At 42.9% G+C, this 16,918-nt stretch overlaps 1 protein-coding gene across 1 annotated transcript; it reads left to right on the top strand.

The window, feature by feature from the left end:
- Positions 1–94: 94 nt before the first annotated feature.
- Positions 95–14,120, top strand: ZNF234 (zinc finger protein 234). Its single transcript, XM_090260763.1, has 5 exons — positions 95–646; positions 748–818; positions 2,312–2,404; positions 5,709–5,835; positions 11,614–14,120. The coding sequence occupies exons 3-5, from the start codon at positions 2,390–2,392 to the stop codon at positions 13,470–13,472; spliced, it is 2,001 nt and encodes a 666-aa protein (XP_090116889.1). The 5' UTR covers positions 95–646; positions 748–818; positions 2,312–2,389; the 3' UTR covers positions 13,473–14,120.
- The last annotated feature ends 2,798 nt before the right edge of the window (positions 14,121–16,918 follow it).

Raw genomic sequence — 16,918 nt, 5'->3', positions numbered from 1 at the left:
CAGATTTGGTGCACTCTGGGAAACGTAGTTCAAAAGCTCCGGGATATGGCAAGCACTTCCGTTCCCGGAGTGTGAGGTTGCTGCAGCGTTTGCCCGGGGGTGGTACATCTGTTCCGCGTTTCTCTGACCCGTCCGAACTTTCTGCACCTGCTCTCAGGACCCCTAAAGATCAAGCGGTCGACTTGGGGGGAAAGAAGCCTCCGCGGCGGACGCTACTATTGAAGGGCGAGGTCGGCGGTGCTTCTACGCGTTTGGGGCACTTCTCGCGTCCCGGAGTGGATCAGGCTTGGGTCGTTTATCGCCTGGTTTGAGAGTTCCCGGGGCTCTCAGTTCGCCCAGTCCGCCTCCTTACATGAGTGCTTCTACCTCCTGACACTGGGGAATTAATTTCCCTATGCCTCCCGTTGCTGTACTTTAAAATGGCGATATTAGGATTTAACTGATAGAATTGCTTTTGGGAATTGAAATCTTAAAATAGTTGTGAGTTGTGAATGGTGAAAGGCGACCTCTCCTCAGTGTTAATTTCCCGAAAAGCTGTCAGGTTCCCGGGTTAGGGCCAGAGCTCCAGCTGCAGTGACCTGCCTCTTCTCTCTGATCCCTGCGTGAGTCCGGTTAATCCCGGACCTTTTGGAGCGGGGAGGTAGAGGTAAGGGTTGTTTCCTGATTGCACGGAGGGAGGGGAAGCTTTAAGTTTTCTGGGAGACAGCAGCACGATCATGGCATTTCATAGCATTGTTCTTTCCCCAGCCTGACTTCTCAGAAAGGACTGCACGGAGTTAGAGGGAGTGGCGCCTTAGCAACTGACAGCAAAGCTCTACGTGAGTGGGACTTGGCATTTTCCTTCTACAATGATATTCACATAAATCAGAGAGAGTAGGATGTGTAATCGGGCATGAGTATTAGTAATAATTAATACTTCCCTGCTAATTTTGATGATAAAGATTTTATGCAAATAAATACATACTGCTTTTTCCCAGGGAGCGTAAATCTTCCCCGTAGTCAACCACCTAATAAGAGGCTGAGCTGGGGTTGGAATTTAGGAAGTTCATGTCCAGAGCTTGAGTTCATAATCTGGAATATATTCTCCTTAAACCATAGGAACTAGCTGGAATCAGGACTTGATTGTGGGGGATCTTAGAGCAAGACTAATGGGCTTGGGCTTTTTTGTGATTTTTTTTTTTTTAAGATTTTATTCATTTTGAGAGAGAGAGAGGGACAGAGAAAGAGAGGGAGAGAAATACTAATATGTGGTTGCCTTTCGTGTGCCCCCAACTGGGGAACTGACTGGCAACCCAGGCATGTGCCCTGACTGGGAATTGAACCGGTGACCCTTTGGTTTGCAGGCTGACACTCAAACCGCTGAGCCAGAGCAGCCAGGGCTCTGTGATTTTTTTTTTTTTTTTTTAAACATTGGCAACTATTTTGTTTCACTTACTTCAAAAAAATATTCTTATAGAACCATATCATTATGGAGTATCCAGAAATTACAGAAATATGAGAGAAAAAAACACTTTGTAATTACCCATTCATCCAGGATGTAAATATAGCAAGTCTTAAATGTCTAATACATTTTTGCTCAGTGGATTTTTGTATGTGTATTTGTATATTGTAAACATTTTACAAAAAATTTATCATACCTTTTTTAATGCTTTTCCTCTTACGTGTTTTAACTATGGAAATTTGCAAACACTGCCAAGAAAGGATAAACTAATGAACTTCCATATAATTTCCTAATAAGTTATTACTAATGGAGGTTAATAGTGTTACCTATTACATAATGCTAGAAAACATACTAGATAACATACTGTTACATAATCCACAGTCCTGTATTTATTTTCTTCTCTTTTTCATTTAAATTCTTCATAATGTAATATTTTCACTGGGGGACTCATGGAAAAACAACAGAGACTCGCAGTATAGTCAGTCATCCCCCCCCCCCTGCCCCCATTCTCTTCCAAAATACCTAAGCAACCAACTTACTTTCTCTGTCTCCATAGATCTGCTTTTTATGGACATTGCATAAAAAGGAATCACACAATATGTAGACCTTTGTTACAAAGCTTATCCATTCTCTATTATGATCAGTACTTCATTCCTTTTAACTGAGAGTAATAATCCATTGTACGGTAATAATCCAGTGCCACATTTGTCTGTTTACTCACACATAGGTCGACGCTTCAGTTGTTCTCAGTTTTAGGTTATTATGATTCATGCTACTATAGAGACACTCTCAAGTTCATTCACAATAATTGCCCGTGTAGCTGAGCAGCATCCAGACTGCTCTTTAAACCTTTTTTTTTAACCTTTGCAGGCACTTCCAGGCACACTTCTGCCTGCCTGGGATCTGTATGACTCAGAACTCTGGGCATTCCCAGAACTAGGAGGAAAAATGACCAAATTCAAGGTGAGTAGGGCTTGCTTTGCTTACTTCTAAAATTCCACTACATTACCAGATTGTCACATTTTTCTTGGGACAACTTAAGCAGAACAACAGGTATTTGAGGACCTGGTGTTCCTCCAGGGTTTTGAGTTTACTTTGCGTTTCTTTTTAGTTTTTGTTTTACCTTCTTATTATTTATTTTTTTATGGAGCAGAAAGATTACTAGAAATGAACAATTCTCCCACTTTACTGTTTTCCTGATGACAGATTAGCTGTTTTTATTTCCTAATACTCTTTTTTTCTCATGATAGCTGTATTTTATTTGTGTTATATATCTAATTTTAGATTGTGACTTTTCTCCCTCTAATGTTATATAATGTTTATTTTTTAGGGTTATATCACATTCCCATTGAATTGGTGTACCTTTTAATTTTTAACTACTTGCCACTCATAGACACTTGGATGGTTTGGGAATTTTACTGTTTTTTTAAATTTATTTTTATTTTTCAATTACAGTTGACATTCAGTATCACAGTGGTTGGACATATAACTTAAATTACAAAGTGATCCCTCATTAAGTCTAGTACCACCTGGTACTATATATTGTTGTTGCAATATTATTGACTATATTTCCTATGCTGTACTTTACATCTCTGTGTGGAATTTTATTCTTTAAAGCAACACTGCAGTGACAGCTGTGTTACATAAAATCTTTTCCTCCAAAATCAATTGTGAAAACAATCTGCCAATTTTTTAAAACGAAGTTTTATATTTGTCAAGTTGTCATTCTCTAAGTAGAATACTCGAATATGAACATGGCACAGCAGACTGTCACTGCTGCTTCCCACAAATATCATTGGAGATTTTCACACAGAAAGGGCTGGAATCCACCTGCCCCATGCCTGAGTCAGGCCTTGTGTATTTTTATTTAGTGTTTTTTTTTTCTCTTGTATAGTAATTAGTTTGACTAACATAACCTTAAGTTTGAACCTTAATTCAAAATGTCCAGAGATTACTAGAAGATTTGTCAGTAACTTGCATTCAGGGACTGCATTTACTCCTCAGAACAGCTGAATGTGAGGCTATTTGGGTCTCATCTTCAGCTTAAACACATGAAATATGAAAAACCTGCTCAGATTCCCACCGGAAACCGGGGATTAGGAATGGTAGGCATTCTGCTCAAGCAGAAGGGATTGACAAGAGAGACAGGAAGCACTCCTTGAGTGATGATTTCCACAGGGGGCGCTGCTGCTCCCGACACCCGTCTGGGGCGGGGCTGTGCGTCTCTTCTCTTCTTTGGAGGCTTCTCCTCTGGTGCACAGAGATGCTCAGCACTCCCTCCCTACACACAAAGACTGCAGTTAGCATAGTTGAATAAAACCTTTAAATTCCTCTGTGGTAAAAGACACACCATGTTACCAGAAAAATAAAATTACCGAAAAAAGTAACAACCTGGGGCCAAAATATTTACCCCCAAATGCCAAAAATATTTACTACGTGAATGCTAAAATTCATAATAGGAATCTTATGCGTAGGATCAATTAAAAAACCCAATGGCATATGAACGAAGGACATGAATAGGCCTGCTCAAGAGCAGAAATGGAGATGGTTAATAAACATTTGAAAAGGTGAAGGTAGTTATTGATAACCATATAAGTACAAATACTAAAAGAATTGTTCTTCCACATCAGATCACCAAAACCACGGGAAAACTTGTAACCTGCTCTTGGCCCTTGTAATAGAGAACGAGGCCGCTTGTATTCTCTGAAAGGTTCAGGAAGCAGGGAAAAAAACGGGGAAGAAAATCTGTCATTATAAGATCATAATTTTAAATGTGCTTATTTTTGACATCTTAATTTTCATTTGCAATTTAAATACTCAGGAAAGTAAAATCTACGTAAATGTAGATTTGCAGGATAAGTTACAATGAGAAAAATATGTAAAACTAAATATTCAGAACAGGCAAATATAGGTCTTCAGTTCCCTGGAATAATATGCAGCCATGAAATAAGATAAAATACATATTGATAATGCTGAGAGAAGTAAGAATAATAGCAAAAGTTTATTAGGCAAGTAGTCTGTCACACACTGTTCCAAATGCCGTAGATATTCCTTCGTTTAATCTTTTTTTTTTTTTTTAAAGATTTTATTTATTTAGTTTTAAAGAGTGGGGAAGGGAGGGAGAAAGAAAGGGAGAGAAACAGTGATTTGTGTGAGAAATACATCGATCAGCTGCCTGTCTCACGCCCCCAACTGGGGACCTGGCCCACAACCCAGGCATGTGCCCTGACCAGGAATTGAACCGGTGACCTTTCAGTTCTCAGGCTGGTGCTCAACCCACTGAGGCACACCAGCCAGGGCTAATTTTTTTTTTTTTAAGATTTTATTTATTTATTTTTAGAGAGAGGGGTAGGGAGGGGAAAAAGGGAGAGAAGCATCTATTGGCTGATTCTCACATGCCCCCAACTGGGGACCTAGTCGAAACCCAGGCATGTGCCATGACTGGAGACAATGTCCAACCCACTGAGCTGTACCAGTCAGGGCCCTTGTTTAATCTTTGAAAGAGCTCAGCCATGGTAAGGACCGTTATAAAGAGAGGCAACTCAGGCACGTAGGCAAGCGTGTCCAGGGTCACACAGCTCTTGAGGGACAGACCTTTGGGATGTACGCTGAGGCATGCTGGGTCCAGAGCACACCACTGAATGCTGCGATCAAGAGATGTAGTGTGTGCCTTGAGGTTACAGAGGACAACCCACTTAAGAAAAGCAACTCAGTGGATTGAGCACTGGTTTGTAAACCGAAGGGTTGCTGGTTCAATTCCCAGTCAAGACACATGCCTGGGGTGTGAGCCAGGCCTCTAGTTGTGGGCATGTGAAAGGCAACCAATCTCTCACACAACGTTTCCCTGTCTGTCTCCCTCTCTTTCCCTCTTTTTAAAAATAAATAAATAAAATCTTAAAGTATATATATATATATACTTGGACTAAATTACTAAATGCTTCTAGGGGCAACTGGCAGTATTCACCAAAAAGTAGATCATGTGTAGCCCAGGATGTGTATTTAGGGTTTAGGAGGTTACTTGTAAGTAGACTTGATGAGGGCACAAGATAAAAACACGAGGCCTGGTGGCACTGCCGCCCTTGTGCTCGGGCTGAGGAGAGTCTGTGTGTGGCCCTGGAGCAGGAGAAGGGCTGGGAGAGCTACGCATCAACTTCAGTCATTCAATTCTGAAACCGTTTCCTACGCAAGCTCCCTGCTTTCTCAGGGCTGTCCCCTTTCAAGTGGCCGTTGATTATAAGATGGATGTAACATGTGCTTGGTGCTGTAGGAGGAACTGACGTTCAAGGACGTGGCCGTGGTCTTCACGGAGGAGGAGCTGGGACTGCTGGACGCCGCCCAGAGGCAGCTGTACCGGGACGTGATGCTGGAGAACTTCCGGAACCTGGCCTCCCTGGGTGAGCACAGGCGCCCTCTCTAACCTAATGTCACTCCCCAGGTGTGGTTTGTGTCCTCAGGTATTCAAGGCTTTGTGGGTCTTAAAATGGTCACTTGTATTCATGGACCTGACTTTTATACTAACACTTTTTTGTTGTTGTTTGTTTTGGGATTAGGCAATGGAAAAAGGGGGGCAGGGAGGGGAGAGGCAGCTCCTGGACCCACTCAAGGGCCCGTGGGAGCAAGGGGAGTGGGGAATGGGGAACAGGGAATGGGGACTCCTGGTCCTCCTCGTGGGCCTGTAGGAGTCCCCTGTACCAATACTTTTTAATGTAATAAAATAAGGGAGAAATATCAGTGTGTTAGGGAAGTAGGAGGAACAGGTAACACCACAGCAAAAACAGTGGTTAATTACATGAGTGATGTAGAACCAATGAGAGGAGCTTGAATGAAAATAGGCATTGGTTAGAAATTGGGTTTTGTAATAAATACATTTTATGTATATCCCTCTAGGTCTTGAGATAATTGGTACTTCTTCAAATAGGTCATGTTTTTACTCATTTTGATTAATTGATCAGTATGCAGTAGGGATCCAAATTTCCAGTAAATTGTACCTGTAGTGTGTTCATTTTAAGTATGTGACTTGGCACGTTCCCAGGGCGTCACCCCTTCAGACATGACATAGTCCACTTAGAAAAGGGAAAAGGCTTTGCATGGTGGCCGCAGCCCAAAGAGAAGGGAGATCAAGAAAGCACCAAGCCAAGCACCAGGGACCAAGGGGTCCTCGGAGGTGTTCTCCCATGGGTTTTACTTCTTGTCCCCACCCCTTTGGCTGTCATCTGGTCCAAACTGCCAAACCTCTTCCTTGGATTATTTCAGCCAGCCTCCTGCAGGTTGCCCTGCTCCTACCCTCCCCCGGGTGGTCTCTGAGCCGCAGGAAACAAAGCCAGACTGCCGTTCCTTTACTCATAGTCCTTCACAGCTTCTCATTTTTCTTAAAACCTCCAAGTGGCTCTCTGGAGTCCTCGGTGGCCTGTTCTGCATCCTCTCCCTCCTGCTCTGTCTCTTCCACCCACATTGTCCCTCCTGCTGGTTCTCAGATCAGCCAGCAACACTACTGCCTGTTGCTGCCATGACAAAGCCCCACAAACATCATGGCCTGAACCGACACACATCGATTATCTTCACAGTTCCGTACGCCAGAAGTGTGACGTGGTTCTTCGGGTATAAATCACGGTGTCAGCACCGTTATATTTCTTCATGGAGCCTCTAGGGGGCAGTCTGTCTTTGCCTTTAAGGCTTCTAGAAACTCCCCCTCCTTTTTTAGCTGGGCCCCCCACCTTTTTCTCCATCTTCTCAGCCAGCAAAGGTGCTCCTCTCTGCCTTTTCTCCTCTAGTCACATTGCCCTCTTCCACTTGGAAGGACCCTTCAACTGCACGGTGCCATCTGGACAGTAGAGGATTGTCTTCAATTTTTTAAAGATTTTATTTATTTATTTTTAGAGAGAGGGGAAGGGAGGGAGAAAGAGCAGGAGAGAAACATCAATGTGTGGTTGCCTCTTGCACTCCCCCAACTGGGGACCTGGCCTGCAACCCAGGCCTGTGCCCTGACTGGGGATCAAACCGGCAACCCTTTGGTTTGCAGGCCGGCGCTCAATCCACTGAGCCACACCAGGCAGGGCAGATCCTCTTAGATTTTAAGGTCAGCTGATTATCAGCCTTAATTACCCTTTGCCATGTAACCTAACATATTCTAGGCTCCATAAATTAGGATGCAGATTCTTTGGGGGACACTTACCCTGCTGACTATAGGTACTTCTGCCTCAAGGCCCTGCTTGCTTTCTCTGGGCCAGACATGCTCTTTCACCTAAAACCTTCCCATTCCCTCCTTTCTTCATTCGGGTCTTTGCTCAGTTTAATTTCATGAGAAAGGCCTTCTCTGACCACCCTGTGCCAAATGCATCCTTTCTCTTTTTGTTTACCTACATGTCACCTCTCTCCACACTGGAGTGCAGTCCCCCTGAGTGAGGAATTTTTGTCTGTTCTGTTTATTGCTCCATCCTCAGTGCCTGGTATGTGACAGGTGTCTATAATGTTGTTGACGTAGTGAATGTGTTCCTAGGTTGGGGACCTCAGTGTCTCCATAGCTCATGGAATAGCTGCAGGTCATGGAGGGTGTATCAGAACATTTCGTGTCCTTTGATGAATGCCTAGCTGGTTACTTTATATTTCATGTGCTCTCCTGGGTGCCCTTCATATGAATGGGTGTTTGTGTGTGCGCACTTGACCCACATTCCAGGGAAACCGGTAAGCCTTGTGGTTGTGACCACAATGAGTAACACACTTTCCCTGTGGCTCTCCTGGAGACTTCCTTAGGGGAGCACACTCATTTCTGGGAAGAATAGTGTTGGAATGAGAATTCTGAAGGCCAGTGCTCAGAGAGCTACCCACACAAGGAAAAATATCTATTTCCTACGCTGTCAGACAGTAACCAGGTTGCAACCTGCCTTTCCCTTGAAGATCTGCCATCTGCAGCCCATTCACCTCTTTCTTTTTTTTTTTTTTAATAATTTATTTATTTGTTTGTTTATTTTACTTTTAGAGAGAGGGGAAAGGAGAAAGAGAGGGAGAGAAACATCACTGTGTGGTTGCCCCCAACTGGGGACCTGACGTGTAACCTAGTAATGTGCCCTGACTGGGAATCGAACCAGTGACACTTGGCTCGCAGGCCGATGCTCAATCCACTGAGCCACAGCAGCCAGGGCTTCACCTCTTTCAAAGTGCCTGTCCATGTCACTGCCCCTAGGTTTCCCTTCATGTCCCTGAGGGGGAAGATGTAAGATCAGAGTGACATGAAACACACACCTGAGTGTTGCCTATATCTCTGTTTCAAAAATCTTTGTTTTCTACAAATTTAGCTATTTAATAAATGTTCAAGAATATATATTTCATGCAATTTTCCCTTAATTTTTATAAAGACTTGGTGTTTTTTCAACAAGTGAACATTTTAACCTGGAAAGAATCAGGAAAATTTCTACTTAAAATTGTCACATCCTCAGAGAGCCTCCCTGTCCCCATCACACAACTATTTTTAAGGGTCAACTTGTTAAATATAACCACAAACTATGTTACCTACCAAGAAGTCGTCGTCGGCAGCCGTCCGTCTCGAGAGACGATGATGTAGCTTCTTAAGAGTCTATCTGCACCGCCGAGAATGGCTGTGCAGTCCGACTCGGGAGTGATATGGTATCTGTCTCCTCCCGTGTTGAATCGACATCTTGTAATGACGCTGAAGCTACAGAGCCTGGGCAGGGTGATATGGAGGGTCTGCTGTTGCCCATGCAGCAGACCCCCCCTCTCTTCGCAGCTGAAGGGTCCAAGGGAAAGACGGAGTCAATACAGCTTGGGTTCAGGTGCGCCGCAGGAGTTGCCGGTGTTGACTACAACGTCAAACCGCCTTAGGGACTCCGGCTCCGGATTTTCTGTCGGGGTTTACTCCCTTAGCCTTTCCCCTGAAGAGGTATGCCGCAAGGCAGCGGAGGTTTTTTGGAGTCAGAGTTTTCCTTCTCTGATGTACCCTGACTGGAAGATCGAACCAGCGACACTTAGCTCGCAGGCCGACGCTCAATCCACTGAGCTAAACCAGCCAGGGCAGCCTACCAAGAAGTACATACTCACAAAGTCATCTTTTTCCAAGCTTCCACTCTTGGAACTTATCTTTCTATTTGAGTAATTTCTTTAATTAAGGCCTTGGTAACTTCTAGAACCAAAGTTTTCAGGTTGTTTTTTTTTTTTCCTATGAGCCATAGTAAGCCACACATCTTTCATTGTAACCAGAACCAATGTCTCACATGATTTAGAATTACATGTATGACTCTCATAGGCATTTCACAGAGTAATCCCTCTCCTGTTGGTGATGATTCTCGGATACTTTCTATCCTGTTTCTTTGTTCTGAATGCCTATCTTAGGCTTTTAAATTTATTTCAAAATAAATTGAGGGATGGTGTTTTCAGTTTGAAAAACTGCTATAATAAGATTTTTTTAATCTACAGCCCAAGTTTTTCCAAACTCTGTTTTCAAAGAAACAGTGCAAAAGCTTCAGAAGGAACCAGTGATAGGCCCTCTTGCTTTGATTTTCTCATTAGCATCAGGCTTAGTGTATGTACCCCTATGTCTTTGGTTTGACCAGAAGTGAAAACTTTCTTGGCGGGGTTCATTGATTCATTCAACATATGTTTGCTGCAGTGGTTATAAAGCAGGAAGGTGCAATGTGTTTGGTGCACGAGGTGTAAGTGCATCCTCTTTGATCCTGTGTTGTGAGGGGAAAGCCATCATTAAACAGCAGTTGACTTTGTGTGTCTCATGGTAAAAAGTGCTGTGTAGAACATCAACAAAAGGCGTGGAGGTTGCCAGAGGTAAATGGAGTGAGGACAGGATTTATTATTTCACACTGGGGGATAAAGAGCCCTTGTGGGTAGGCTGACACTGAGTGGAGGCCTACAAGACATAAGGGTCCTTCTCCCAGGTTCTGTCTTCATCGTAAAAGATTACCTTCCATTTTTCCACCTTTTTTTTTTTTTTTTTAGATTTTATTTATTTATTTTTAGAGAGAGGGGAAGGGAGGAAGAAAGAGATGGAGAGAAACATCAGTGTATGGTTGCCTCTCACACACCCCCAACTGGGGACCTGCAACCCAGGCAAGTGCCCTGACTGGGAATCGAACCGGTGACCCTTTGGTTTGCAGGCCAATGCTCAATCCACTGAGCCACACCAGCCAGGGCAAGAGAAGTACTTTTTAAAGTAATTGAAAAATTTATTGGAAAAGTATTCTCCAGATGTTTAGATAACTTTGTATAAGTATAGAAACTTTGGAATGCCAACAAGGGTAAATCTTGTAGAAAACACATTTCTAAACTGAAGTTATCAGGAATTGTCAAAAGTTTATAAGAGTTGCAAACTCTAATGTCTATCAACACAGAAAAACAAGATTAGTTGTACATGTGCAGAATTTCCAGGAATACTTTTAACTATGTAAATATAAATACTTCAAGGTATTGGATATTAGTTTATATTACATGAACCTAAAACTGAAGTGTTTGATTGTTATTGCTTTTCCTTAAAGTTGTAGTAGATTCCCATTTTATTATCTATGTAACTTTTCTATCTACATAATTTATTAACTACATAATTTACTATCTAAGATTCTACACTAACTTTGATATTCAGTAGAAATGGCCATAGGTTAACTGTTTGAATCATATTATCAACTTTTAAAATTAAGTCTTTGGCATCTAACTTGCATCTATGTGAATAGGAGACTTGAAATGTACTAATGGGTTTCATTATGCTTAGTGGATAGGAGTCAGCTAGGCCACCTCTTGATTTCTGTAGACACGCAAACCAGAGAACATGATACTCAATGGAGAAGACAAACTGAATATTCCCTGGATTCATTAAAATCTCAAATTCTCTCTCTTTTTCAATATCTATTTTTTAAATATTTTTTATATTTTACTTTTTATATAGTATTTAGAGAAGGGAAGGGAGGGAGAAGGAGAGGAGTAAAACATTGAGGTGCAGTTGCTTCTCACACGCCCCCAACTGGGAACCTGGCTGCAACCCAGGCATGTGCCTTGACTGGGAATTGAACCAGGAACCAACCTTTCGGTTCACAGGCTGGGACTCATTCTACAGAGCCACACCAGCCAGGGCTCAGATTCTCTCTTAAATGTGAAGTTGTGAAAACACTGAACAAAGCCTTCGGTTGTTCATTTCTCTGCATTCTCTGTATTTACAGGAGGAAAGATCCAAAGTGAGATACAGACTGTTCCAGAAACAGAACCACATGAAGAGCTTTCCTGCTGGCATATCTGGCAACAGATTACAAGTGACTTAACCAGACAGCAAAACTCCATGATAAAGTTCCCCAAACAGGGTGATTTGCCTGGCCAGGTTGGGGCAGGACTGTCTATAAATTACACAGGCCAGAAACCTGACCAGTGTAATGAATGTAAAAAATATGTCAGTGATGTCTCCAACTTTGATCTTCATCAACAAATACACTCAGGACACAAGTCTCATACATGTGGTGAGTGTGGAAAAAGCTTCTGTTACAGCTCAGCACTCCGTATTCATCAGAGAGTTCACTTGGGAGAGAAACGGTATAAGTGTGATAAGTGTGGTAAAGAATTCAGTCAGAGTTCACATCTGCAAACTCATCAGAAAGTCCACACTGTAGAGAAACCATTCAAATGTGAGCAGTGTGGGAAAGGCTTCAGTCGTAGGGCAACACTTACTGTTCATTGTAAATTACACTTGGGAGAGAAACCTTATAACTGTGAAAAATGCGGAAGGGCCTTCATTCATGCTTCACATCTTCAGGAACACCAGAGAATCCACACTGGGGAGAAACCGTTCAGATGTGATATATGTGGGAAGAACTTCCGTCGTAGATCAGCACTTAATAGCCATTGTATGGTCCACACGGGAGAGAAGCCATACAAATGTGAGGACTGTGGCAAGTGTTTCACTTGTAGTTCAAATCTTCATATCCATCAGAGGGTCCACACAGGAGAGAAACCATATAAATGTGAGGAATGTGGTAAGTGCTTCATTCAGCCTTCACAATTTCAGGCCCATCGGAGAATCCACACTGGAGAGAAACCATATGTATGTAAAGAGTGTGGTAAGGGCTTCATTTATAGTTCAAGTTTTCAAGCCCATCAGGGAGTTCACACAGGAGCCAAACCATACAGATGTGAGGAGTGTGGGAAGGGCTTCCGGATGAAAATCCATTACCAAGTTCATCTGGTGGTACACACAGGAGAGAAGCCCTATAAATGTGAGGTTTGTGGGAAGGGCTTCCGTCAAAGTTCATACCTTAAAATCCATCAGAAGGCCCACTGTGTGGAGAAACCTTACAAATGTGAAGTGTGCGGGCAGGGCTTCAATCAGAGTTCACGACTGCAGGTCCACCAGCTGAGCCACACTGGGGAGAAACCATACAAATGTGAAGAGTGTGGGAAGGGATTCAGTCGTAGAGCAGATCTTAAAATTCATTGTAGAATCCACACAGGAGAGAAACCATATACTTGTGAGGAGTGTGGGAAGGTCTTCAGTCAGGCTTCACATCTTCTGACCCATCAGAGAGTCCACAGTGGAGAAAAGCCATTCAAATGTGACGAGTGTGGGAAGAGCTTTGGTCGGAGTTCACACCTTCAAGCCCATCAGAAAGTCCACACTGGAGAGAAACCCTATAAATGTGAGGCGTGTGGGAAGGGCTTCAAGTGGAGCTTGAATCTTGACATGCATCAGAGGGTCCACACAGGAGAGAAACCGTATAAGTGTGGGGAGTGTGGGAAGCACTTCAGTCAGGCCTCGAGTCTGCAGCTCCATCAGAGCGTCCACACTGGAGAGAAGCCATACAGATGTGACGCCTGTGGCAAAGTCTTCAGTCGGTCTTCACAACTTCAGTATCATGGGCGAGTCCACACAGGGGAGAAGCCTTACAAGTGTGAGATATGTTGTAAGAGCTTCAGCTGGCGATCAAATCTTGTAAGTCACCACAAAATTCATGCTGGCGATGCATTTTACAAAGGTGGAGAGAGTGGTAAAACCGTCAGAGAATTGTCAGAGGAAAGAAGTTCTACCAAATGATCTTTTGAAAAAACTCATGTACAATCTGAATTTTTATCAGGTTTCATAGAGAAAAATATACTTGTTTTAGTTTAGTCAGTATTTAAGCAAAAGTGGAACACATCTAAGTTCTCAGCAGGCCACGCAGCGGAAAACCCCTGTATGTGGTGCAGTAAGCACTTCCTTCAGAACTTTCATATTTATTAGCTGTCACTTAGGAGATGGTACTTAGAAAGGGAAGGAGTTCAGTCTGGCATTTAACGGAAGTGCAGTGATGGGCATGCCAGAATTGCCGCCCTCCAGAATGGGAGCCCCATGAGGGCAGGGGCTTTGCTGTCAAGTCTGCACAACTGTAACATTGACTGACTCTTGTAGATGTGTTCAGTACTTATATGTTAAATAAACCAAAAAGAGAAATGTACAATATATGAAATCATATCTAGAGGAGGAGCTCTGCCAAATAAAATTCGGGGGAATGAACATTTGTTGAAATAAAACCACGCAGTATTCACATCCACAGTATTGATATGGTGCTCCCCTCTTGCAGCTGCCTTCCATCCTCCCTGCAGTCTTTGTTCCCAAGTTGAGGGATTATTGGGGGCCCTGTCTAGTTTTCCAAGGATTGTGTACAGTGTAATTGAACTATCTTTTGTGGTTTTTCTGACAGTACAGACTAAAAAGATTTTGTTTTACTTTACAAGAAGTTAAAAAACGTGTTACAAAATTGATTTTTATCTGCCAATGTTAAGACAGGGGCTTGCCCTGAACACTTTGAAAGTGTCACCAGTGTCAGTTTTCTTAACCTTAAAATTATTACTGTTTTCTAATTCTGTGTATTTCCAGCCTGACTTTGAAACGTTTGCCTTCTGATTACTGTAGCATTTCTTTTGTCAAAACTTCTCAGGGAGGGTTTATGCCATATTCTCCCCCTACTCCCCATGATACAAACACCAAAAAACTTGTAGGAATTTGATAATTTTATAAAATGTAAATATTATCGAGACAAGACCGACATGTATATGCTCTCTCCTATTGGGAACAGTAACCATGGTTTGGGGCAAGGAGTATATATCAGAATATAGGTAGTACATCTCTTTGATCTGGAATCATATAGTGAAAGTTCTGATTATGAGATTAAAATGCCAAGAAGATGAGCACTGCTTCGATGATGTCACTGAACTATTTGAAATGGAAATAAGCTTACATCTGTAGGAGTTTGAATGTTGAAATAGCCTTATATTAATCTGAAGCCATTAAAATTATGGCAGATATCTGTAAGGATAGGAGAAATGCATAATATGGGCTTTGAGAGATCATAGATGGTCGCCTTTGTCGCATAATCAAACATTAGTCTTTGTGTGTTTGCACATGTGCGCATGTGTATGTGAGAGTGTTTCTGAATGAGACTAGCATTTGCGTCAGCTGACTCAGTAAAGTAGCTTGCCCTCCCCAGTGTGGTTGGGCATCATCCAGTCTGTTGAGGACTTGAGGAGAACAAAAAGAGGGAGAAGAATTCTTTTGATTGAATTTATTAGGGTGACTGACATTGGTTTGCAAAGCCATACAGGTTTCAAGTGTACAACCCAATAAAACCATCTGCACACTGCATCGGAGAGACAGGAGAATTTGCCCCTTTTCATTTCCTGCCTCCCTGCTTTAGTGGGGCATATTTTCTCTGCCCCTCGGATTGGACTTTAAACCATTGGCTCTCCTGGTTCTCAGGCCTTGGGACTTGGTCTAAATAACACTACCAGCTATTCTGGGTCTTCAGTGTGCAAACAGCAGATCGTGGAACTTCTTAACCTTCAGAATTGTGTGAACCAGCTCCTATGACATCTGCATGTGTATTGGTAGCACAGGAGTCCCAGACCAGGGAGCCGCTTAAGTGTTCATTATATTCTGAAAAACACACACACACACACACAAACAAACAAACAAAAAAACCAACCCTGTGGACTAGCAGATGTGGGCATGGTGTTTATAACGCACATTACAGAGGATGACAGTAGGTTGGTGTGAGAGAGGCTGCCCCTCCTTCAGTCTGAGGCTCATTATAAGGGGTCCCAGGCAAAGGCAGGACAGGTCCAGGTTGCACAAACCTACGTGTGGCCCAGAGCTACCTTACATCAATGTGTATGTGCAGAAGGAAAAGGTCAAGAGACAGTCACAGGATAAGAAGACACTCGCAAAAGGAGATAAAGAGGGAGTTACAATCCATTCCCAAAACAACACACAGTCCTTCTGGCTAGTAATCCCCTGGCCAGCCCTCGTCGCGGGTGGTGGGAGAGCCATGTACTGAGTATAGTATGTATCTGAGATATCTGTTCACCAGGCTTCCCTTTTGGAACCAGCGCTAGCCAATGGCCACAGGGCTTTGGGACAACCACATGGGCATCATCTTGTAGTTTCTTGGAGCACTTGGTCAATCACTCACACTGGGTAGAAGTTAAAGACAAACCCTAGGAAAACGGATGGGGCAGCCAGCCTGGACAGCACTGCTAGTGGGGACCAATCCCAGGGGTTGGAGGGAGACTTCAAAGTCTTGGAGGAAGGAGCTAGAAATTGTGGGGACCCTTGAGGCACAGGGCCCAAAGCAGGAGCCCCACTTCCCTGTACCTAAGGGTAGTACCTCTCTCCCGTTGCTAACGTGACCCCGTCATCTTGCGAAGTGCACTACAACTACCCTTGTTCATTTGTTTTGGGCCCCAGTCTTAAGTGTTTTCCTTACAAGATGGAGACTGGTAAGACAATTCCACGAGCGTCTCAGTGAGACCGACATCACCAAAACCACGTTCCAAGAAGACTGGGCTTACGTCACAATGATTACACTGCTAAGTATACTCCCAAGAGAACTGAAACCACACCCACCCAAAAACTTGTGCAAAAGTGTTCATAGCAACAGTATTCACAATAGGTAAAAAGTAGAAATAATCCTTTATTCCTCGATTGATGCATGGATAAACAAAACATAGGATATCCAAACAATATAGTATTTTTCAGTAATACGAAGAAATGAAGTACTGATTCATGCTACAGCATGGATGAACCCTGAAGACATTATGCTAAGTGAAAGAAGCCAGACATAAGAGATGATGTGTGGTATGATTGCATGTATATGAAATGTGCAGAATATGCAAATCCATAGAGAGAGAAAGTAAGTCAGTGCTTCCTACGGCCTAGGGGTGGAGGGTGGGGTTGGGAATAAGGATGGACTGCTAATGTGTAGGGTGGGACAGTTCTTTGGAGCAGATGAAAGTGTTCTAGGATTAGATAGTGGTGATCATTGTGCAGTTACGAATCTTTTCAAACATGAAGAAATGATGTGAAAAAATGATATGTGATATCCCCTTGTAAGTGTTAAAATGTAGCTGTCTTAGATCAGTCAAGGTTCTCCAATGGGAAAAAAAATCAGTAGTACTACAAGACTACTGAGTCATCCAAATGAAGATGAGGAGGCTGTTATACAA

The sequence above is a fragment of the Furipterus horrens genome, unplaced genomic scaffold (genome assembly GCF_987537825.1).
Source record: "Furipterus horrens unplaced genomic scaffold, mFurHor1.1.pri manual_scaffold_13, whole genome shotgun sequence".
NCBI lineage: Eukaryota > Metazoa > Chordata > Mammalia > Chiroptera > Furipteridae > Furipterus > Furipterus horrens.
Note: the sequence above shows the minus strand (reverse complement) of the source record. Positions and strands in the feature narration are given on the sequence as shown.